Raw genomic sequence first — 26,314 nt, forward strand, 5'->3', positions numbered from 1 at the left:
GTTTGTGTACTTGTGTATCTGTCCTGTGGACGGTAGTTTGTGTACTTGTGTATCTGTCCTGTGGACGGTAGTTTGGACCTGTGATCCACTGCCTTGAATTAAGCCTGAATACCATCCAACCCCCACCCCCACAGGTGCAGTATAATCCCTACCGGTTTAGCACTTTCCCGGGGATGCTGTCCCTTTAACTTGAAGTGTATAGAAGTGCGACCTTTTTTTTTTTTTTTTTTTTGTTACTCCTGAGCAATGTTTGAATTTATCGAAGTTTGTGACTCACTAAAGTATCTTAAAAATTATTCCTTGAATTGGGGTTCCTTGGCCCTATTTTTTTTTTTATCGCAATGTTTTCCGTTCAGTGATGCTGAGACCACAACTGAGGCTTCCACTCAAGCCTCCGCAACGGTAGCCAGAGTTGTTGTCCCGCCCCGGGACACTGTGTTGTTGTCCCGCCCCGGGACACTGTGTTGTTGTCCCGCCCCGGGACACTGTGTTGTTGTCCCGCCCCGGGACACTGTGTTCAGATTAATCAATCACTTAAGGTGACCTAGAGATGCATCTTTCATGTATGATGCCAATAATTTGCCACCGTTGTGGTCAGGCTGATGGGACGGTAAACTCGAGATATCACACTCTCGCCGACAAGGTAAAACTTGCGATTTTGGCTTAAATAGCAACGCTCTTCTTGCCGAATAAAGCAAGCGAAAATTTGTGAATGCAATAATTTTGCAAAAATCATTCTGGACCTAACGAAAAAATATATTTCATTGTGTTTGTTTATTATTAAATTATTGTAAACGTATCTCAGATATATTTAGTTGGAATAGGCTAAAATCGGACTTGCTATAATAAGGTTAGATAAGTTTTCTAAAGCTTTTTTGATATAAAATTATAAATTTTTACAGTAACACGAATGTATTTTTTTTATTCGCCGGTACTCTCCCGGCTCAGGTCTTTTCCAAGTAGTGGTGACCCGGCCTTGGCTCCCTATCTGGGGAGTATCTCGAGACCTAAGTCTCCCATGGGAGGAGGTACAAGTACCTCCTCACCTTTGGGACCAACTGTCCCCAGGCCTAGCCACAGTCCCCGCCCTCACGGGGCTCGCAGGGAGAAGCTAGGCCTCTGGTCTGCCATCTGCCCCGCCCCAAAGGGGCTCGTGGGGATGGCAGTCTTATGAGCTGCAGGTGGTAGCAAACTCAGCCTATATCCAATCACGAATGTATTTTTTTTTTTTAATGTAACTATCAATATACATAACTTGTGTCTGCTTGTGGTTATATACACGTTTTGTACACGCTTATGTAAACCAAATTAATTTAACCCAAATTTCTTTAATTTTAAATATACATGAAGAGAAACTTTAAAAAATAGAAATGTTGAAAAGTTAGCCATTTAGTAACGCTACAAAAAGGTAGCGACGTTACAAAATGAGAATAGTTTGCCCAGTGCCAGCGGCGCAGGAAAATGTTATTCGTGAAGTATTTAAAAAGAAATAGTTACCCCTAACCCTCCTAAATATAACATTTTCTACGAGGCGAGTCGCACAGTTTCAGAAGTAATTTTTAAATTTTGCTGCCGATATCGCTGTTATAATGTCACTGGGACGTTGCGTCCATAGGAAATAAATGATTAAAAACATTCACTGCAAAAAAAAACTTATTTTCAGAGGTAACAATTATTATTTTGATCACGTCATGAATGACTAAAGCTCTACACAGTGAAACGTGAGTTGATAAAGCTCTACATAGCGAAAATTCCGAGTCATAAAGCCTGAGAGAGAGAGAGAGAGAGAGAGAGAGAGAGAGAGAGATTATTATTATTATAATCAAAAAGAAGCGCTAAGCCACAAGGACTATACAGCAGAGAGAGAGAGAGAGAGAGGAAAGGGAGACTTAATTTAAGCCATGTTTTGGTCACCCACAGATGCGGTCGGACGTCCTGGTGGGTGTGGTGGGTGGGCGGCAGCCGCCCACGCCTGAGGACTACCCGCCCCGGGAGGAGGTGGGCGGGGCCTGGCTGTACCAGGTGCACGACCTCACCCTCAAGACACTCAGAGCACGGGAGCACGCCGTCAAGAACGCCCTACCTCACGGTACGTATTGCACGGAGAGGTGGGGGGGGTACGGTCGAGGGATTCTTCGGAGGATGTTGTCGGGGGTGAACGCTCCCGCGGCCCGGTCCATGACCAGGCTTCGCGGTGGTTTAGGGCCTGATCAACCAGGATGTTACTGCTGGCCTCACGCAGTCTAACTTACGAAGCACACCCAGGCTGGTCAGGCACTGACAGCCTTTGACGAACAAGTGTACCTGAGGACAGGTATGTAGCAAGGAGGTTCGTGGTAACAGAATACTATATGGATACCAAGAACATTAGGTTTCTGTGTACAGTGGGAACACCCTCAGTGTGTCACTGACAAGCATCCCAGGCAGTGCCAAACTTCCCAGGCATTACCAAGCATCCCAGGCAGTGCCAAGAATCTCAGGCAATGTCAAGCATCCCAGGCAGTGCCAAGCATCCCATGCAGCGCCAGGCATCCCATGCAGTGCCAAACATCCCAGGCAGTGCCAAGCATCCCATGCAGTGCCAAACATCCCAGGCAGTGCCAAACATCCCATGCAGTGCCAAGTATCCCTAACTGTGCCAAGCATCCCTGGCAGTGCCAAGCATTCCAGGCAGTGCCAAGCATTCCAGGCTGTGCCAAACATCCCATGCAGTGCCAAGCATCCCAGACAGTGCCAAGCATTCCTGGCAGTGCCAAGCATCCCATGCAGTGCCAAGCATCCCTGGCAGTGAGTAATGGTCACACACTCAAGTATGATGCTAGGCTTGACTCACATCCTACCCCCTCTCTCTTACCCTCTCTACCCTCTCCCCCTCCCCATTTCCCCTTTCCCCATCCCCCATGCCCTATTTCCATTCCTTTCTCTCACCCTCCCTTTCCTTTGTTTCACTGTACCTGACCCCCTCCCCTCTAACCCTCCTCCCCTCCTTCCCTCTCTACTTCCTCCCCTACTTCCCTCTCCTCCCCTCCCCTCCTCCCCTCCCCCTCCTCTCCCTCCCCTCCCCCTCCTCCTCCCCTCTCTACTTCCGCTCTTCCCCTCTCCTCCTCTGTAAAAGAAAAATGTTGATAACTTTTGTAAATACAGTACATGTACGCACCTTGTATTCAGGTGGTCGCTATACACAGGTGAGGGTGTTTGATAGGTGGTCGCAATACAGAGGTAAGGGTGTATGACAGGTGGTCGCTATACACAAATAGAGGTGTATGACAAGTGCTAGTTATACACAGGTGGAGGGTATGACAGGTAGTCGCTATACACAGGTGGCGTAGGCTACACGGGGCACACGAGTGTTGTATGGTGTATACGGAAGCTTGGGTTTATCTCTCTATATCCGCGTTCCAAGGACGCTGTCACCCATCCATGTGTAGTGGTGCTGGTGGTGGTGGTAGTGATGGTAATTGTGGTAGTGGTGGTGGTGATTGTGGTGGTGGTAGTGGTGATGTTATGGTGGTGGTGATTGTGGTGATGGTTATGGTGGTGATTGTGGTGGTGGTAGTTATGGTGGTGGTGATTGTGGTGGTGGTAGTTATGGTGATTATGGTGGTGATGGGGATGGTGGTTGTGGTGATGGTGGTTGTGGTGGTGGTAGGTTGTTGTTGTGGGGGATGGCTGTTGTGATGAGGATGGTTGTTGTGTTAGTTGTTGGGGGTTCCCCACCTTGGTGATCGTAGCGTTCGGTTCACAACCCAAGCGCCACGGGTTCGATTTCCGAGTCATGCAGAACATAACTGAAGTGTACCTCTGTTATGGCTGTTGAGCAAGCAGTAAGTAGGTACCTGGTGTTAGGTTACTTGTGGATCGCATCCTGGAGGAAATCTGCTTTGTTCATATGTACCAGTGACGTGTAAATGTTTTGTGCAAGATGCGTTAGAAACTCTTAATTTCATGTCAATTAGGTCAGCCTAGAGGCCAGGGTCAGTCCGGTGCCAGGGTCAGTCCGGTGCCAGGGTCAGCCCAGGGTCAGGTTCAGTTCAGGGTCAGGTTCAGTCCAGGGCCAGACACATCTAGTGCCTCTGGCACTGGGCAGATAATTTCCCGAAATTGCAAATACTGGTATTATTTCTCTTAATACATAAAAAGAAATGAAGCAAGGTATATATAACTAGTGCATCTGTTAGTTGGTGTATACGTTAATATTAAGGGAGGGATGTAAGTTTTGACCTAAGTCTGCTTACTGTAAGCCTTCACACCAGTCTTTCCTCTCAACTCTTTCCTCTCTGTCCAGCCCTCCTCATCCCTTCTCTGTGCCCTCCCCCTTTGTGTTCTCCCCATTTCTTTGTGTCCTCCCCCTTCTTTGTCTCCCTCCTTTGCTTTGTCTCCTCTTCCCTTTCCTTCTCTCTGCCTCATTCTTAAGTAATAGTAACTCCAGTTCTGCTGAAGACAACCGAGTTACGGTACAGAGCAGAACTGAAGAAGTCACTGACTGAACGTTTCCACACACGTGTTTTATTATTCGTTGTTTATACCATTTATATCATATCTTATAAACTAGTGTAGCAGCCCACTGTGGGTCTTCCCACTGTGTAACTAATATACTAGTGTAGCAGCACACTGTGGGTCTTCCCACTGTGTAACTATCTTATAAACTAGTGTAGCAGCACACTGTAGGTCTTCCCACTGTAACTTATATAGAATAGCGTAGCACCACACTGAGTGCATTCCTAATTTTGACTTAGTCCCATACATTAATATTTCTTCTATTAACTGTTTCTCTGCCTCTCGATCTTCTTCCCTCGTTCTCCTTCTTCGTATATATATTCTTCTCACTTCTTTTTTCTTCCCTTCTCTTTGCTTTCCCATTTTCGGAGAGGAGCGTAGTAAAATAAGCGGGAATAGTGTGAGAGTGAGTACAGTGTTGAGACAATAGTGGAATAGTGAGACACACACATATACAGGAGGCAGGATCCATACTTAGCTTTAAGAAGAGGTATGATAAAGCTCATGGAACAGGGAGAGAGTGGACTAGTAGTGACCAATGAAGAGGCGGGGTCAGGAGCCATGAATCGACCCCTGCAACCAATATTAGGTGAGTACACACTCGTGATAGTATCTCTGTCTCTCTCTCTCTCTCTCTCTCTCTCTCTCTCTCTCTCTCTCTCTCTCTCTCTCTCTCTCTCTCTCTCTCTCTCTCTCTCTCTCTCTCAGGGTAGTCCACTTGTTGCTGCAACGCTAGATAATTGCTACCATACCGTTACTGTGCAAGTTGTGTGCTTGTCCCTGTGTGTCAGGTGAAGTGTTGGCAGCGTCAGGGAGGGTGACGGACACAGGGAGGGTGACGGACACAGGGAGGGTGGGGAGACACTTCCTCAAATAGTGAGTCAACCTCAAACTCTTCATTCACTTACATCATTAATCCAAACTCCTTTTAACTCCGCTAGTCCTTCCAGTTTATCAAAAAACCTCAGTTGTGGCACTGTATCACTTGTGGCACTGCACCTGTTGTGGCACTGCATCAGTTGTGGCACTGTATAAGTTGGGCTGGAATATTGCTGTACATTAACATCTCCATTCAAAGCAGGTGAAATTACAGCTCTAGTGTACAGAGAACCTTTACTGCACATACTTCCATCACACACCTCAATCACTGGGAACGCTTGAAAGCACTTGACTTGTACTCGCTGGAACGCAGGCGAGAGAGATGTATCATAATCTACACTTGGAATATCCTAGAAGGAATGGTTCCTAATCTGCACACAGAAATCACTCCCTACGAAAGTGAAAGACTGGGCAGGCGATGCAAAATGCCCCCAATAAAAAATAGGGGCGGCATTAGTACACTAAGAGAAAACACAAGTGTCCGGGGCCCAAGACTGTTCAACAGCCTCCCACCATACGTAAGGGGAATTGCCAGTAGGCTACTGGCTGCCTTCAAGAGGGAGCTGGACAGAAAAGTATGTGCCGGATCAGCCGGGCTGTGGTTCGTACGCTAGACTACGTGCGGCCAGTAGTAACAGCCTGGTTGATCAGGCCCTGATCCACCGAGAGGCCTGGTCGTGGACCGGGCCGAGGGCGTTGATCCCCGGAATACCTTCCAGGTAGACTCCAGGTAGGCAGGTAGTATCAGTGGTGGCACTGTATCATTTGTGGCACTTTGCGGGGGGGGTCGAACAGTGGATCTTGGCTCTCGCCTTGTTATATTAACAACCAAGTATCTTACCTCTTGGATCCTGTTGTACTGTGTGTGTGTGTGTGTGTGTGTGTGTGTGTGTGTGTGTGTGTGTGTGTATGTTTTATCTCTGTTACTCTTTGATGCGTGGTAAGAAAGTCACAATGGAAATAAAAGAAATAAGAGAAAAAAGATGAGGTGAAGAGGAAGATGATATAGGAAGGAGGAGGAAGAAGGTATAAGGAGGAGGAGGAAGGACGAGGAAGACAAGGAGGAAAGCACTGCCCATATCTCCGGTATAGACTTCCTCTTACCCCTTCCAACCCCCACCCCCTTACCTCCTTCCCCCTAACCCCTCCCAACCCCCACCCTCTGGCCTCCTTCCCCCTATACTCTCTTCCCTTTCTCTCTCGTCTGCTTTAAGGATGGTGAACTCACAAGCATCCGCACTTGTATACTTCCGGTGATCTGTTCCTCATCTCCCAGGTAATGACTCACCTGAGCACCCCAGTAGTCTCTCTCTCTCTCTCTCTCTCTCTCTCTCTCTGTTTGTATCTATCTGTATATCTATCTATCTATCCATATTATAAATTCAAAGAAGTAACTGAGCTTCAAGAATTCAAATTTTATATGTGAAACAAATCCAAGAGTCTTGAGAGCATTTCTTTCATCACCATCTTCAGGAATTATGTTCCGGGACAGGACGTGATTTTTACAAACACATTGCAAAACAGAAATTACAAATGCACGTCAGCAAAACACCAGAAAGTTGAAAGAATTTTTTAGGTCAACGAAGCGCATGTTGACGTGTTGATGTTAGTCGATGCCTGGGCCGATGGGCTACTCTCTGAGACACAGCTGAACATTAATATCGACGGTACATTGAAGTCATCGATAGAGCTTGGGGAGGACGGGGGAGTAACTATAATTATTTCAGAGACGTTGGAAGGTGACCAAAAAGGCAGATACCTACCTACCTACCTACCTACCTACCTGAATGATATTTCGGGGATATGATATTTACAAATTTTGCAAAGGCGTTTGACAAATGAGATCATAGTGACAGCGCACAAAATGAAGACCATAGGAAAGTAGGCAGATGGATTTTCGGAGTAAACTAAATAAACTGCGGAATCATTATCTCTTATTAAATATGTTTGCGCAGAGTATTGCGTCGTGTTCCAGAGCGTGATTTATGGTGATGGTTTTGTCATCGGTACATTGAAGTCTTGGGGTAAATGTTCTCCGAAGATTTTTAGTCTTTTCCACCTGGAAAATTATAATTTCAATTGCTGTATTTTCTCCTAATTGTACTCACCCAGTCGAGGTTGCAGGTATCAAGTCTCAGCTCCCTCAATCTTCATAGCTTTGCCTTAGTTGTGGTTAAATTCTAATAGCCACTTGACAGGCCAATCTTGCAGCATGTCCACATCCACATGTAGTCATTCCTGGTCTACTCCTTTTTGTATTTTCCTCATTAATATCACATCATAAGAGAACGGGGACACCTGATTTGGTTTGATTTGTCATGTCGTTGACATACACTAACAAATGGTACTGGCCGAAGTACTGATTCTTGTGGAACACCACTCGTCACACTAGCCCATTCCGATACTTCCTCCAGGACAATAATGCCTTGTTTCCTTCCTGTTAAGTAGTTCTTGATCCTCTGCAGTGTTTTCCCTTTTGTTGCTGCCTCCTCTTACTTTTCCCAATCTCCTGCGAGGTATTGTATTGAATGTCTTTTTACAGTCCAGAAATAGTCCGCTCAGCCCTCACTCTCTTCTGCCTAATTTTCATTACCTTGTCCTAGAACTCTAATAGACTTGTTAAACACAATTTATCGCCACAAAAACCGTGCTGGATGCTTATGAATCCTCTCCTTACCAGTTACTCCACTACTATTCTGATAATTCTTCTCTGTGACCTACAGAACGTAATGCATGTCACTGACACTGGCCTGTAGTTCAGTGCCACCTGTTTCTCCCCCCTTTTTAAATATTGTGACAATGTTTGCTGTTTTCCAGACGTGTGTCAGTTTCCTGTTGTCAGTTGAGGTGTTGAAGATCACTGCTTGTGGTTCACACTGTTCATCTGCTCCATCTCGCTGAACTTATAGAGAGACGTTGTCTTGTGCCACTGTCTTCACGAACCTAGCTCTCATAGCAGTGTATATGTTGTGACATTCCGTCACTTCAATGATGCAACCTTATGAAGGGGCGGGAGGTGTGCGGGAGTGATGGGAGGTGTGCGGGAGTGATGGGAGGTGTGCGGGAGTGATGGGAGGTGTGCGGGAGTGATGGGAGGTGTGCGGGAGTGATGGGAGGTATGCTTTAAAACAGTCAGTTGGATGCCTAAGATGGCACTCTCTCAGCCATATTTCCGGCTGAGTCGTTCTCTCTCTCTCTCTCTCTCTCTCTCTCTCTCTCTCTCTCTCTCTCTCTCTCTCTCTCTCTCTCTCTCTAGGTGGGAAAAGAGGAAGTAGAGCTAGAGAAAGGAGGGAAAGAGGAAGTAAAGTGAGAGAAAGGGGGGAAGGGGGGTTTTAATTGGTTGGCGGGGAGTAGTGAACTTTGTGAAACGTGTAGGAATGTGTCACCCTCTTCCCCTGCCACTCCATCTCTCTCTCTCTCTCTCTCTCTCTCTCTCTCTCTCTCTCTCTCTCTCTCTCTCTCTCTCTCTCTCTCTCTCTCCCTCTCCCTCTCCCTCTCTCCATTCGTACCTTCTTACTTTGTTGGGTGGGTAACTGTTCGTTGAGTAACTGTTAGGTGGGTGACAGTTGAGTGGGTGACTGTTTTGAAGAATTTTTAGTTTCCACTTGAGAGACATTAGTCTGTCGGTAATCCTCCTTATTCATGAAAGGAAGCATTTGAAAAATCGTGGTCCCTTAACACTTAGTGAGGTCTCTCACTGTATTCATTGCTGCTCTTCTTTGACTGGAGTATCCTGCACCATTTGTCAAGCCTCTTATGTTCATAAGTATTAATTTCGGTGTGTAGACTTAGGACGGGTCCCTCCATTATCTTCCAGACGTAGATTATATCTTTTTTTTTTGCTTACCTACATGGAGTCTACCTGGAGGGTGTTCCGGGGGTCAACGCCCCCGCGGCTCATTCCTTGCCCAGACCTCCAGGTAGAACAGGGCCTGATCAACCAGGCTGTTACTACTGGCCGCACGCAGTCCAACGTATGAGCCACAGCCCGGCTGATCCGGCACTGACTTTAGGTATCTGTCCAGCTCTCTCTTGAAGGCAGCCAGGAGTTTATTGGTAATTCCCCTAATGCTTGATGGGAGGCTGTTGAACAGTCTTGGGCCCCGGACACTTATGGTGTTTTCTCTTAGTATACCAATGGCGCCCCTACTTTTAATTGGGGGTATTTTGCATCGCCTGCCCAGTCTTTTACTTTCGTGGGGAGTGATTTCTGTGTGCAGATTCGGGACCATTCCTTCCAGGATTTTCCAATGTAGAATATGATATATCTATCTCTCCTGCGTTCCAGCGATTACAAGTTAAGTGCTTCCAAGCGTTCCCAGTAGTTAAGGTGCTTGACAGAACTTATACGTGCAGTAAAGGATCTCTGTACACTCTCAAGATCTGCAATTTCACCTGCTTTGAACGGAGATGTTAATGTACAGCAGTATTGCAGCCTAGAGAGAAGTGAATTGAAAAGGATGATCATTGGCTTGGCATATCTCGTTTTGAACGTTCTCATTATCCATCCTATCATTTTTCTTTGCACTTGTGATCGTGGCACACGAACCACAGCCTGGCTGGTCAGGTACTGACTTTAGGTGGTGCCTGTCCAGCGCCTTCTTGAAGACAGTCAGGGGTCTATTGGTAATACCCCTTATGTATGTTGGGAGGCAGTCTTGGGCCCCTGACACTTACTGTGTTGTCTCATGGCGCCCTTGATTTTCATTGAGAATGTTGCATCTCCTGCCGAGTCTTTTGCTTTCATAGGGAGTGATTTTCGTGTGCAAGTTTGGTACTAACCCCTCTAGCATTTTCCAAGTGTATATTATCATGCATCTCTCTCGCCTGCATTCCAGGGAATATAAATCAAGGGACTTCAACCGTTCCCAGTAATGTAGGTGCTGTATTTAGGAGGCAGATAGTGACCAACAGAATTCCAGCCTAGAGAGAACAAGCGATTTGAAGAGAATCATGATGGGCTTGGCGTCCCCAGTTTTGAAGGTTCTCATTATCCATCCTATTTCCCTATCAGATGCGGTAGATACATTGTTGTGGTCTTTGAACGTGAGATACTCTGACATTATCACTCCCAGGTTCTTCACATTACTTTTTCGCTCTATTGGATTTTTATAATTTGTTGTATACCCTGATACAGTTTTAATTTCCTCAAGTTTTCCGTATCTGAGTAGTTGAAATTTCTCTTCATTGAACTTCATATTGTTTTGAGTGGCCCATCTGAAGATTTGGCTGATGTCCGCTTGGAGTCTTGCGGTGTCTTCGATGGAGGTCACTGTCATGGCAATTCGGGTGTCATCCGAAAGGAAGACACGGAGCTAAGGCTTTTATCTCTGTCTGTGTCAGATATGAGGATGAGCAACAGGATGGGAGCAAGTACTGTGCCTTGTACTCTGTGTTTTATTTGTTAGGGAGTTATAAATCCATGTACCAACTTTTCCTGTTATCGCTCTTGTCCAAGGCTTTCGCAAAGTCTGTGAATACTACATCTGCATTTTGATTATCCTCCATAGCATCCAGGACCTTGTCATAGTGATCCAGTAGCTGGAACAGGCAGGAGCGACCTGCTTCTGAACCCGTGTTGCCCTGGGTTATGTAATTGATGGGTTCTTTTAGTTTAACATAATTGAAAACTATGCTAGAACACAAACTGCTCTACTGATCCCACAAACCTTGGCACACTAACAGTGGTGGTTACAACCATTCAACAAGAGGAAAATCCCCAACAAACAAGCACTACAACATTTACATTTGGAAAGATAAACAGCCTTAAGAGGCACGTAGTTCCCCGGTCTTCTAATAACATGCTCATTTTTCCAGTAGTGGAAAAATGAACGTGTTATTAGAAGACGGGGGAACTTACGTGCCCCTTAAGCCATCCACCCACAATAAAATATCATTCATCAGTGGATTCCTCGTGGAGTCAGGCGATATTAACGGCTTTCACTGAGGCCCACAGAAAAAGATCACTTTGACAATGAAATATGGATATAGGATACAACTTATTTAGGTGCGACAGAAACAACAGGCAACAAGGAGGGTGGGGGTTTGGCCTGTATGTCAGTGTTGCTAATTAGCACAGTTCCTAAACACAACAAATGATTTAGCTCAAGTTTACGCAGCAAAGATTGAGAACCTAAACCTAATGGTTGTGGTTGTATATAAGCCGACAGATGCAACGTTCCAGCCGTTCAAGGAACATCTATTAAAAATTGATAACTGAAAAATCTTCCAACACCAGCACCACATATCTTGCTGGTTGGTGATTTCAATCAAAGATGCTGAAAAATGAAGAATGTAGAAAATAAAGACATAGGGATAATTCCAGGAGCCATCAGCAGCTCAGATACAAATTCCCACAAATGAGCTGCTGAATCTCTGTAATAAATTCACTCTACTCCAGCAAATAGGAAAGCCAACATGACGGTAAATACACTTGACTTTATTTTCATAAATAATGATGACTTGGTACAAAATATAAAAGAATTAAAGACAGTTGATTCAGATTACAATCTAAGTTCAGACTTGCAAACACAGGTCCTGACCAGCAAGTTCAGACTTGCAAACACAGGTCCTGACCAGCAAGTGCACACGGTCATGAAGGTGACTTCACCGTATTTTATTTTAACAATAAGAACATCAGCTTGGATGAGATACATCATGTCCTTTATGAAACATTCTGGGAATATATTTTAAATTACATGGATCCTAACCAGTGTCTAGGAAGGATCAACTTTGTCGCAGTTGAAATATGCTTAGTTCACAATTCCCTTGGAAAAAGAAAAGATGTATACTAGAAACAGACGGTCCTTCTACAGGCGAAAGTGAAGAATCACAGAGCTTCTTAAGTGGGATAGATAATCTGAAACATGGAAGTAAGCACTGATACACAAATAACCCGCACATAGAAGAGAGGAGCTTACGACGACGTTTCGGTCCGATTTGGACCATTTACAGAGTCACACTAACGAAAAGGAGAGAAGGGGAGTATATGTAGGCCAGGAGGTAGTAGTGGAGGTAGAAGGTAGTAGTGGGGGAGGTAGTATGGTGGAGGTGGAGCCAGTTAAATACTAAGAAAGGGGAGCACTGTAAGGGAGCTAGGGGCCCACAGAGGGTAGGAGCAAGAACACAGAGGGGGGAGGGGAATAAATAATGAAGGAACAAATACCCAAGGCAGAAGAAAGACAACCCAAAGTAGAAAGAGGAAAGGAGAAGAGGGAGAAGAAGAAAAAGGAATGTTCTGAAATATGGAGCATTTTACAATGTAGTGGGAGAGGAAGGCATCTACAGAGACGAAGCCAGGACTAAGATTCATGCAAGGAAAGTTGTGTATTAGGGAGGATTCAACCAGACGGCGACTGTTAAAGTTGGAAGTAGGGAAGGCAGTTTTAGCAGAAGACCAGTCAATAGGATGGCTGTGATCTCTGACGTGAAAGAAAAGAGCATTGTTAGTGTCGGCAAGCCTAACACTACTTTTGTGCTCCCCAAGACTTCAGGGAGCACAAAAGCAATGTTAGGCTTGCCGATACTAACAGTGCTCTTTGGCTCCACCTCCACCATACTACCTTCCACACTACTACCTTCTACCTCCACTACTACCACTACCACTTCCTGACCTACATATACTCCCTCCCTCTGTTACAAAAAACGCGATTCTAAAAGCTTAGAGATCTCCAGTGAATACTAGAAAAAACTGCCCTTCTAGCATCCAGCCTGTTACTGGGTTTTCGTAACAAGTAGTCAGTATCCTTGTCCAATTATCCATTAAAATTCAGTATTATTCAATAGTGCTTCAGGATTACAACTGGTAGGCTACTAACTAGAGAAATCAAAATTTAATAAATTTATTAAGTCTAGAGGTATATTATCAAATTAAATTAATCACAGCAGTCAAAATAAAATCAATCTCTCGAGTTCAATATTATTGTGCTGAAAGCACATATCACATTCATAATTCTTAAGTACTGTCTGGTACATTAACATTTAATAAGATATTACAAATATGTACAAGTAAGCGTGTATGTGTGTAAGTGCTCTAAGTAGTTCGCTATGTCTCACGACTTGACTAGACTTAAACAAGTGACTGACAAAGTCCTCTAATAAACTAACTTCTTGACCGACTGGCAACCAGAACAGTCTGCTTGAACAATGAAAAGAATGCTAAGCCCAATAGTCATATAACAAGCGACTGCGACACAATCAGGATTAAGGAGATAATATAACGACACTAAGTAGGGACCATCAGCAGATCCTCCACAAAAGTTACAAAACTCCCATACTACTGAATCTAAGTTCAGCATAGGAAAAACCCTGACTGTGACAATACACAGAAACCAGTAAAAAATTAGGTCAGAAGCTATAGCTAAGGACCTGAGATGCTCAGAGTGTCTGTGACACACAACCTCAGTACAACGACGAAAATCACGAAGTCTATACAATGTTCTGTGAACAGAGTTCTACAGAACTAACAAGAATAATGAGACAGACAATCTGTCCAACCACCAAGAGAGTCTAGAGCAGACTAAATACTTCACGAGAGGTGAGGACACCCCCCCCCCTCTATCACGTGATAGCCCCGTGGACAGCACAGCTCAGAAGCTGGCAGTATAACGAGCGACAAGCGATAATTACAGTAGTTTGACAATCAAGACTTGAACTGAGCACATTTTATGTACATCCTAACAACATAAGTCAAATAAGAATATAACAGTCAAATAATAACGTATTTACGATTTAGCTATTATCGCAAATACAAGCAATATAAAATTATATGAAAAGATAATATACATTATATATATACATAATAATCATTGTAACCCATTCAGGGATTGCAACTATATTGTGGCTGGAGTCCAGACAGGAGTGACAGTATTACTAGTGCCTGACCGCTCGGCTGCGTTAATAAGTAATGAACGAATCTATAGGAACTTAATCTGAACTTCACATTTAGCAGCACTTTAACAAATCTCAGATACAAGCTGTGAGAACAAACACATTGCCTTTCAGTCAGTAAGGGAATATTGGTACTGTGGACTGATTCATATTGACTTTGACTGGCATGATACACTAAGTGAACGTTCAAAAGTGACTGGGACATGTTCTCAGGGAACTTACTCAAGGGCATAAGGCAAAAAAAGAGAATGACACAATAAGTTTAAATGGGAAGAAAATGCTTAACTATTCTGTATAAGTAATTAAAAATTGACAGGACACACAGAAAGCAAGGAAACACACAAGAAAATACTCAACTGAATAAACAACACTTTGAAAATCAAGAGAACTTGTACTTTACTCAAATCTAATTTACTAAAATTTTACTTTAAATTGAATGAATGGCACAGTGAGTTGTCTTTACTCTCAATGCAATAGGGAAATTCAACAATAAAATTATGAATCAATCAAAAAAATGTTAAAATGGACTCAATAAAGCTTATGCAAAATAAAACAAACTGGGAAACAATTCGCTGAAATAAAATAAAATGGCAAACAAAGAATAAAATATTATGCACAGAACAGAGCATGAGAAACTGCACTGAAATAAACTGTAGCAATATTGCAAATAATTGCTAATCAAGATTATTGCACACACTACTTAAAATTTCTGCAAGAAAAATTTTAATGACAACACAATGTTTGCACAAGAATTATTGCAAAATGAGTCAATGTGCAATAATAGAAAAAAATATTACACACACAAGAAATACAGTTTACAAGATTAAAAAAAAATATTAGCAAGGAATGAACTGAGTGAACACTTGAACTCTTAACTGCAACTTAAGCAACATTTAACAAGCAAAAGAACAATCTACTTTAAAAGAAGAACTTAAAAATTGCACTAAGAGTGAATTTGTTCAATGAAACATGAAAAATAATAGATGCAAAAAACACAGAACAAAAGGTTGAACACTTAGTGATGCAGAACACGACATATCAATATAAACACAATACTAGAATTTTCTTGCTATGAAACTTGGTGTGAAAATTTTGGAAAATAATTTCTTGCACAAAATAATGGCACTATTGTCTGTGGAAATAAGACAAATTAGACACTGGCTGAATGAAAAGAATTAGCACAAAAATGTTCAACACAGAGAAAAAATGTAATAAACTGGCAAGAATACACAAATGCTGGGATAAAAATATAACAGACAACACTGAGTTGTGATGCAGAATACAAGGTAATAAATTACTGAATTACTTCACTGGAATACTATGAACACAAGGTGATTCTGAAGTGTAAACACAAGTTCTATACTGCTCATATGTTGTACACACAACAAAGGAAAAACACTACGGTACTTACTTCAAGTGTATAAAAAAATGAAACGCAACACAACAGACATAAAATAATAGCACAAAAATTAACACTGAATTAAGAAGATAAAAAAATATTGCAAACAGTATATAATAAACACTGAGTCTAATCGAGAGTCACTGAATGTCACTAAGAAAAATCACTGGAAACAAAAAGAAATGTCTCAACACTCGCAAATGTCTCTATGAAAAAATATTATCACTGTAGCGACTTGAAGAAGAATTAGGTAGAAGGTCGTGGATGGTGGTGGAGGATTGTTTATGTCGTCTTGCGGCTGGCTACTGTCCTCTGCACATGTGATCAGAGAATTTGCGCTTACATCGATGATAGACTTCACACAGGAGGCTTTTAACGATGGCACAAAACACACACTAGCTCTTGACCCCTTTGTGGTCCTTAAAATGTGGTGCTAGTACCCATAGTAAGACTACAAACAGTGGTAGTGGTTGGGTGAGTGGGCTGACAGGGCTAAGGCCGAGACCGCGTGGTAACTGGGCCTATGGGATGAACGGCGTAAGCCTCACTGGGAACACCCTCACTGGCGCGAAGATATTTCTAAGCCGACTGGCTTAAAAACAGACCCACAACACCACAGGGATGAAAAAAAACACTCAGAATGGCTTGGAACTTGAAGCAAAAAGCGATAAAGACTGTACCCACGTGGCTTGCTTGAGTACTGGGGTAAGACACCTGGGTTAGTTGCTGGCTGGCTTATCTTAACCCTTCACACAGAATAGCTTGATAACTTCTCACGATGAGCACAGCAAGGGTGGAAAACTGGCTTGGCAGGCAAAGGTTGGATGGTTTCAGGCTTGGGCTGACTGGGTTGTTCTGACTACCCCACCATAGACTGTCTACTGGCTTACTTTGCAAACTCGGGTCAACCCCTCGGGATTGATGCAGATAAGCAGATAAACACTAATACAAAGAGACTGACCAGTGAATAATGTAGTGGCTGGTAGACGCTTGATTGAGGTAGCTGGTTTGAGGCACCAGTCTCTTCGGAGGCGTGGGTTTGTATCCCACCGCTGCCACCAAATTGTCGTGTGAGTTTCGGTAAGGAGATAAGAGGGTTGAAGGTAGACACACTTGTTGGATGGTAACACTATATTGTCAGACTGTGGTAATGGGAGATGGAGGGAGCCCAGCCTCCCGTGTTCTGCCTTCTATGCCTATGCGTCGACTGAGGCTGAGGTAGCTCGTCTCACTCGCTCGCTGCATCCCGTGACGTCATACAGTCACAGGCCTAAGGGATCTTCTATATAAACACATGGATGGTACTATAATGCTCATCTAATCTATGCATACAACACATGTAAAGGAGGATCAGCAACTATGCTGACATATGGTATGGAGAGGGAGCCTAGACACAGGTCATCACACTCACAATGGATATTGCCTCACTCCACAGAGGTGGCAGTAAAACTATAGCAAAGAATTATGGACCGATAGCTCTAACGTCCCACATCATAAAAAACTTTCAGGGGCTTCTTAGAAGCAAGATCCCCAACCACTTAGATGCCCAACATTTGCACAACCCAGGGTAGCATGGGTTTACAGCAGGTCCCTCCTGCCTCTCGCAGCTACTAGACCACTATGACATGGTCATGTACACACTGGAGCCAAACAGAATGCAGATGTAGTATATATACTTTGCAAAAGCCTTTGACAAGTGCGATCATGGTATAATATCAAACAAAATGCGTGCTAAAGGAATTACTGGTAAAATGGACAGACGGATCTTTAACATTCTAACAAACAGACCACAAACAGTAATAGTAAACACTTAGGTCAGAGGCGGCTAACGTCAAAACATTGTACAGTACTCACCCTTATCCTTTTCCTCGTCATCGTATCTGGCACAGACGAGACACGAGTCATAGCATCGTGTCTTCCTTTGCAGATGATATTAGAATTTGCATGAGAGTGTCATCCATTGTGGACAAGGTAGATCTTCAAGCAGATATAACCCCAAGTCGTCTTCTGGGCCGCAGAAAACAATATGTTCTTCAGCGAGAACAAATTTCAGCTACTCTGTTATGGGAAAACTGAGGAATTAAAAACTAGAAGAGTGTAAAACAAGTTCTAAATACACATTGTGAAGGATTTAGGATTGGTAATGTCAGAGGATCTCTCCTTCAAGGATCACAATAATGTCATCATCACAACTGCAAGGAAAATGACAGGATAGATAATGAGAACCTTCAAAGGAAGTGATTCCAAGCCAACGATGATCCTCTTTAAGTCACTTGTTCTCTCTAGGCTCGTTCTGTTCATTAACAGCACCTTTCAAGGCAGACGAAATTGCAGATCTGGAGAATGTACAGAGAACCTTTATTGCATGTACAAGTTCAATAAAGTACCTCAGTTACTGGGACCTTTTGAACTCTTTTGACCTGTACTCCTTGGAATGTAGGCCAGAAAGGCACATCATAATTTACACATGGAAAATCCTCGAGGGACTGGTTCCAAATCTGCACACAAAAATAACTCCTTATGAAATCAAAAAACTCTGCAGACGGTGCCGAATACGCAGAGAAAACACATTAAGTGTCTGAGGCCTAAGACTGTTCAACTGCCTCCCAGTATGCATAAAGGGAATTATCGATAGACCCCTGGTTGTCTTCAAGAGGGAACTGGACAGATACTTGAAGGCAGTACCCGACCAGCCGGGCTGTGGTTCGTACGTTGGATTGTGTGCGGCCAGCAGTAATACCCTGGTTGATCAGGCTCAGATCCACCTTCAAGCCTGTTCATGGACTGGGTCGCGGGGGCGTTGACCCCTGAAACTCCCTTCAAGCATCTCCCATGCCCAGTATGATATTTGCGGTTCTAGCGCTCTACCCATGCATGTCAATAATAATAATAATAATAATAATAATAATAATAATAATAATAATAATTTTATTAATTTGAGATCCAGATGAGAGTAGAAGTGTGTGATGTGTCCCTTCCCGTCTCTCCCCTGCCTTTCAAGTGGTTATTTCCCGGGCGCTAAAACCACAGCTTTCAGGGGTGCGATAAGGGCCAGAAGGACGTGGCTTGGTGGGGGGTTGGGGTTGTTGAGGGGTAAACCTGATACAAGGCACCACCACAGCGCAAAACGTGTATATGTATGTATATATATATATATATATATATATATATATACATACATATATATATATATATATATATATATATATATATATATATATATATATATAGTAGGTTGGTAGACAGCAACCACCCAGGGAAGTACTACCGTCCTGCCAGATGACTGTGAAACAAAAACCTGTAACTGTTTTGCATGATGGTAGGATTGCTGGTTTCTTTTTCTGTCTCATAAACACGCTAAGATAACAGGGATATCTTGCTACTCCTACTTACACTTTGGTCACACTTCATAGACACGCACATGCATATATATATATATATACATACATCTAGGTTTTTCTCCTTTTTCTAAATAGCTCTTGTTCTTTTTATTTCTTCTATTGTCCATGGGGAAGTGGAAAAGAATCTTTCCTCCGTAAGCCATGCGTGTCGTATGAGGCGACTAAAATGCCGGGAGCAATGGGCTAGTAACCCCTTCTCCTGTATACAATTACTAAAAAAGAGAAGAAGAAAAACTTTATAAAACTGGGTTGCTTAAATGTGCGTGGATGTAGTGCGGATGACAAGAAACAGATGATTGCTGATGTTATGAATGAAAAGAAGTTGGATGTCCTGGCCCTAAGCGAAACAAAGCTGAAGGGGGTAGGAGAGTTTCAGTGGGGGGAAATAAATGGGATTAAATCTGGAGTATCTGAGAGAGTTAGAGCAAAGGAAGGGGTAGCAGTAATGTTAAATGATCAGTTATGGAAGGAGAAAAGAGAATATGAATGTGTAAATTCAAGAATTATGTGGATTAAAGTAAAGGTTGGATGCGAGAAGTGGGTCATAATAAGCGTGTATGCACCTGGAGAAGAGAGGAATGCAGAGGAGAGAGAGAGATTTTGGGAGATGTTAAGTGAATGTATAGGAGCCTTTGAACCAAGTGAGAGAGTAATTGTGGTAGGGGACTTGAATGCTAAAGTAGGAGAAACTTTTAGAGAGGGTGTGGTAGGTAAGTTTGGGGTGCCAGGTGTAAATGATAATGGGAGCCCTTTGATTGAACTTTGTATAGAAAGGGGTTTAGTTATAGGTAATACATATTTTAAGAAAAAGAGGATAAATAAGTATACACGATATGATGTAGGGCGAAATGACAGTAGTTTGTTGGATTATGTATTGGTAGATAAAAGACTGTTGAGTAGACTTCAGGATGTACATGTTTATAGAGGGGCCACAGATATATCAGATCACTTTCTAGTTGTAGCTACACTGAGAGTAAAAGGTAGATGGGATACAAGGAGAATAGAAGCATCAGGGAAGAGAGAGGTAAAGGTTTATAAACTAAAAGAGGAGGCAGTTAGGGTAAGATATAAACAGCTATTGGAGGATAGATGGGCTAATGAGAGCATAGGCAATGGGGTCGAAGAGGTATGGGGTAGGTTTAAAAATGTAGTGTTAGAGTGTTCAGCAGAAGTTTGTGGTTACAGGAAAGTGGGTGCAGGAGGGAAGAGGAGCGATTGGTGGAATGATGATGTAAAGAGAGTAGTAAGGGAGAAAAAGTTAGCATATGAGAAGTTTTTACAAAGTAGAAGTGATGCAAGGAGGGAAGAGTATATGGAGAAAAAGAGAGAAGTTAAGAGAGTGGTGAAGCAATGTAAAAAGAGAGCAAATGAGAGAGTGGGTGAGATGTTATCAACAAATTTTGTTGAAAATAAGAAAAAGTTTTGGAGTGAGATTAACAAGTTAAGAAAGCCTAGAGAACAAATGGATTTGTCAGTTAAAAATAGGAGAGGAGAGTTATTAAATGGAGAGTTAGAGGTATTGGGAAGATGGAAGGAATATTTTGAGGAATTGTTAAATGTTGATGAAGATAGGGAAGCTGTGATTTCGTGTATAGGGCAAGGAGGAATAACATCTTGTAGGAGTGAGGAAGAGTCAGTTGTGAGTGTGGGGGAAGTTCGTGAGGCAGTAGGTAAAATGAAAGGGGGTAAGGCAGCCGGGATTGATGGGATAAAGATAGAAATGTTAAAAGCAGGTGGGGATATAGTTTTGGAGTGGTTGGTGCAATTATTTAATAAATGTATGGAAGAGGGTAAGGTACCTAGGGATTGGCAGAGAGCATGCATAGTTCCTTTGTATAAAGGCAAAGGGGATAAAAGAGAGTGCAAAAATTATAGGGGGATAAGTCTGTTGAGTGTACCTGGTAAAGTGTATGGTAGAGTTATAATTGAAAGAATTAAGAGTAAGACGGAGAATAGGATAGCAGATGAACAAGGAGGCTTTAGGAAAGGTAGGGGGTGTGTGGACCAGGTGTTTACAGTGAAACATATAAGTGAACAGTATTTAGATAAGGCTAAAGAGGTCTTTGTGGCATTTATGGATTTGGAAAAGGCGTATGACAGGGTGGATAGGGGGGCAATGTGGCAGATGTTGCAAGTGTATGGTGTAGGAGGTAGGTTACTGAAAGCAGTGAAGAGTTTTTACGAGGATAGTGAGGCTCAAGTTAGAGTATGTAGGAAAGAGGGGAATTTTTTCCCAGTAAAAGTAGGCCTTAGACAAGGATGTGTGATGTCACCGTGGTTGTTTAATATATTTATAGATGGGGTTGTAAGAGAAGTAAATGCGAGGGTCTTGGCAAGAGGCGTGGAGTTAAAAGATAAAGAATCACACACAAAGTGGGAGTTGTCACAGCTGCTCTTTGCTGATGACACTGTGCTCTTGGGAGATTCTGAAGAGAAGTTGCAGAGATTGGTGGATGAATTTGGTAGGGTGTGCAAAAGAAGAAAATTAAAGGTGAATACAGGAAAGAGTAAGGTTATGAGGATAACAAAAAGATTAGGTGATGAAAGATTGAATATCAGATTGGAGGGAGAGAGTATGGAGGAGGTGAACGTATTCAGATATTTGGGAGTGGACGTGTCAGCGGATGGGTCTATGAAAGATGAGGTGAATCATAGAATTGATGAGGGAAAAAGAGTGAGTGGTGCACTTAGGAGTCTGTGGAGACAAAGAACTTTGTCCTTGGAGGCAAAGAGGGGAATGTATGAGAGTATAGTTTTACCAACGCTCTTATATGGGTGTGAAGCGTGGGTGATGAATGTTGCAGCGAGGAGAAGGCTGGAGGCAGTGGAGATGTCATGTCTGAGGGCAATGTGTGGTGTGAATATAATGCAGAGAATTCGTAGTTTGGAAGTTAGGAGGAGGTGCGGGATTACCAAAACTGTTGTCCAGAGGGCTGAGGAAGGGTTGTTGAGGTGGTTCGGACATGTAGAGAGAATGGAGCGAAACAGAATGACTTCAAGAGTGTATCAGTCTGTAGTGGAAGGAAGGCGGGGTAGGGGTCGGCCTAGGAAGGGTTGGAGGGAGGGGGTAAAGGAGGTTTTGTGTGCGAGGGGCTTGGACTTCCAGCAGGCATGCGTGAGTGTGTTTGATAGGAGTGAATGGAGACAAATGGTTTTTAATACTTGACGTGCTGTTGGAGTGTGAGCAAAGTAACATTTATGAAGGGATTCAGGGAAACCGGCAGGCCGGACTTGAGTCCTGGAGATGGGAAGTACAGTGCCTGCACTCTGAAGGAGGGGTGTTAATGTTGCAGTTTAAAAACTGTAGTGTAAAGCACCCTTCTGGCAAGACAGTGATGGAGTGAATGATGGTGAAAGTTTTTCTTTTTCGGGCCACCCTGCCTTGGTGGGAATCGGCCGGTGTGATAATAATAAATAATAATAAATATATAATCACACGGCGAGGGCCTAGGTTTGATTCCCAGCCAGGGTAGAAACATTGGGCGTGTTTCTTTCCACCTGTTGTCTATGTTCCCCATCAGTAAAATGGGTACCTGGGTGTTAGTCGACTGGTGTGGGTCTCATCCTGGGGCACTGACCTAATTTGCCCGACATGCGGAGCATAACAAGGGGCTTTCTGTATAGTAGTATGTCATTGTTGTCAGCTAGGACTGTATACCATGTACATGTACTTGTGGTAAATAAAGATATTATTATTATTATTATTATTATTATTATTATTATTATTACATACTACATGCATACGTAGGATAGCTCCGGGTGAAGCACCTTAAGTACGAATGGCTTAAGCTATATATCGATACTGACACTTTTTCTATTTTCTTTATCTGGGTTTCCCTGCTGTTACAATCTGCGTATCAAGAAGCCTGTCAGCTGACAAGGCAGTTATCAGCAGTAACAGCCTAGTTGATCAGGCCCTGATCCACCGAGAGGCGGAGGTAGAGGTAGTTTGCTGTCAGCTGACAAGGCGGTCATCAGTGCTTGGGTTACTGTCAGCTTACAAGGCGGTCATCAGTGCTTGGGTTACTGTCAGCTGACAAGGCGGTCATCAGTGCTTGGGTTACTGTCAGCTGACAAGGCGGTCATCAGTGCTTGGGTTACTGTCAGCTGACAAGGCGGTCATCAGTGCTTGGGTTACTGTCAGCTGACAAGGCGGTCATCAGTGCTTGGGTTACTGTCAGCTGACAAGGCGGTCATCAGTGCTTGGGTTACTGTCAGCTGACAAGGCAGTACCTGGGTTACTGTGAGTGATGTCACTGGCAGGTTGGGTGTGGCGGAGGAAATTTCAAGGTCAGTGTTTGAGAGGGGAGGAGTAAATAGCTTTTAGGATTTGTGGAGAATCTTCATCGTAGAGAAGAACATGGAAAAGATTGACAGCTGGAGATCTTATAGTTCACACGGAGACTTTTCGCTGGGGACTAAGTCTATTTCTGCTTCTTTTTAGATGGTCAAGGCAAGGATAGTATAGCATGAGGCGAGGGACGACAGGCTAGAGTTGCGACTCGGTAGCTTGGAGTCGGGTAAAATGAAAGGACACAGGAACCGCCAGAAGCCCTCGGGAAGAGTTAGGGTCAGCGCTGACCGCAACACTAGGTTCCCTTCCCACCCGCTTATATGGTTCCCTTCCCTTCCCTTTCCCTTCCTTCCAGTCTTGTATCCACCCTCCCCTTTACCCTTTGACTCCCCTTCCTCGGCTGTCTCCAGGCGGGATCCCAGTGTGGGTCGCTGAACAAGCCGGACACCTCACAACAAACCACACACAGCCTTAGTGACCTGTTGGAAAATCCCAGGAAGTTGTAACGCTTGTCGAACTCCGGCTACTTAAAGAACGACACTAGGCATAGCTGTGTAAGCTTCAGTATCGTGTCATGTGAGGAGCGTCCTCAGGCCCTTCTAGGAGTCCAGAGTTAAAGCTTCTACTTGAAAAAAGAATCATCCGAATATTTACTAAAGAAAAAATCACGAACGAAGTAAGAATAGTTCTTGCCTTGGCCTCATGAGTCAATGTTACGTCCTCGTCATTAGCGAAGCTTGCGTGCTCTGGCGCCGCTACGGCAAGACAATGGTTGTGAAGCAGTATTGTCTCCTCTCACCCACTGATCCTTCACCTGGCATTCTCCAGTAGACCTCTCCGTTTAATTTATCTCTCCGTCCTTTTCTCGTTTATTATACTTCTCTACTTTCCTTCGTCTAACTCATTTGATTATTTTCCTCTTTCACTTATCCCACAACTGCTTCCTTGTTCCTTAATTTCATTGCTTCCCCATCGCTTCGAATGCAAGGGACACACTTAAGTGTGTCCCTTGCACCTAGTGGTCAGATCTATAGCAGCAAGTACACAAGGAGGAGGAGGAGCAAGAGGACCCTTGAAGCTTCCTGTGTGACGCGTCTCAAGGATGTGGCCGCGATTACACTATTACCACATTTCCGCTCTACAATTATTTTTATAAATCTTTTCTCGTCCGCCACCTCTGCGTCGCCGCCGCCGTGTTCACCTCTAGGACGACGCTGGACTATATCTAAGCTCCAGGGACTTCTGCTGCTGCATTGGTGAGCTCATCACTGTAAGCTAAGGTGAAAGCCAAGTGTCCTGGGGGTGTCTCTGGCGCGCTGCCTCAGTTGCAGTTGACCGATTATTTTAATTCGTCTGGCGTTACAGCAGGAATTCCACCTGGTGGGTCGCTGCAACTGGCGTATATGTTTTTGGGTTTCCTGACGACGTTGAAGGCGCATTGGCTTCGTCAGTGTGTTTATGTCGAGGCAAAGAGGAATCATTTTCTAAAGTCTCTTGGTACGCTAAGTCCAGCATAATATGGAAACCTAACATTTTTTTTTTTGACTTAGTTAAGGGCTACTACTCTCGTCCTTGCCCAGAGGTCAGGAAAATGTTTGTTGTACCTGCTGTCGTCTCTCCTCACGCAGCAGGTCTGTCACACCATTGTTGCTAGGACAGGCGGCGGCCTGCCAACAGCAACAGCCTGGTTGACCAAGCGGTTAACAAGGAGGCTTTGCCCCAAGTTGGGCCGCAGGAGCAGGAAGATTCTCGGAAAAGTCACAGGTAAATCAACAGCAGAGTGCTTCAACGCTACTCTACAGCTGTTTCCCTCCCATACTCCGTCCCATAGGATGGATTTCATTCAGGAAGTAATGAAATTTGTCAGCCTGAGCCGAAAGACTTCAATAAGGCGATGAGAATACCATCAAGAATTCCACCAGTGGTTCAGTAGCTACGACAGTTTGTACGTCTTCGCTCCAGCAGAGCTGGAGTTACTATTATTTGGGAATTACCATCTTTGAGGCTGGCCTAACACACCAGTCGCACCAAGGACGTCGAAGTAGTTAACTTTGCCGGTTGCTACGCCTTCCAGCAGTACATCAACGACAACCTTGGCGTCGACAGCGTAATCATAACGTGATATACGACTTGGTGCACCAGGTGGGCACAAAGGACGCCAGTAACCTCCAGGTGAACAGGTGCACTCTGGGTATAGTGCTGAGAGAACAATGAGTCGGTACCAAGATCCACGCTCTCCCTCACACCGTGGGAGACTGTGCTTGGTAAAGTGTTAAACCCGTGTGGGTCATTTGGCGCAGTCTCGCCAGACATCAGTCACAACACCGCCTCAGGTGACCGTTCATGTTGCCTCAGGTGACCGTTCATGTTGCCTCAGTGATGACTATGCCGCAGCACCCCCCCCCCCACCCCACCCCCTCACTCGCAAACCTTCATGGAATCCCAAAAATTTTTGGTGTAAATATCGTAGTTGCGGTTGTTACACTGTGTGTGTGTGTGTGTGTGTGTGTGTGTGTGTGTTTACTCACCTAATTGTTTTTACAGGGATCGATTCATAGCTCCTGGCCCCGCCTCTTCATTGGCCGCTACTAGGTCCACTCCCTGTTCTATGAGCTTTATCGTGCCTCTTCTTAAAGCTATGTATGGATCCTGCCTCCACTACATGACTCCTACTGTTCCACTTCCTGACTACGACTGAAGTAGTATTTCCTAACATCCCTGTGACTCGTCTGAGTTTTCAACTTTCAGTTGTGACCCCCTGTTGCCGTGTCACATCTCTGAAATATTCTGTCCCTATCCAACTTGTCAATTCCTCTCAGTATTTTGTATGTCGTTATCATATCCCTCTATCTCTCCTGTCTTTCAGTGTCGTAAAGTTTATTTCTTAACTTCTCCTTATAGGACATACCCCTTAGATCCGGTACTAGCTTTGTTGTGAACTTTTGCGCGTTCACT

The 26,314-nt window shown here is 43.9% G+C and overlaps 1 protein-coding gene across 1 annotated transcript in view; it reads left to right on the plus strand.

Annotated features, from left to right (window-relative positions):
• edl (ETS-domain lacking) overlaps positions 1-26,314 on the plus strand; it is an 87,760-nt gene that overhangs the window by 4,635 nt on the left and 56,811 nt on the right. The window contains exon 2 of the mRNA XM_070083015.1: positions 1,921-2,089. Coding sequence (XP_069939116.1) covers positions 1,921-2,089 — 169 coding nt within the window. The remainder of the gene's footprint in view (positions 1-1,920; positions 2,090-26,314) is intronic.

The sequence above is a fragment of the Cherax quadricarinatus genome, chromosome 8 (assembly GCF_038502225.1).
Source record: "Cherax quadricarinatus isolate ZL_2023a chromosome 8, ASM3850222v1, whole genome shotgun sequence".
NCBI classification, from domain to species: domain Eukaryota; kingdom Metazoa; phylum Arthropoda; class Malacostraca; order Decapoda; family Parastacidae; genus Cherax; species Cherax quadricarinatus.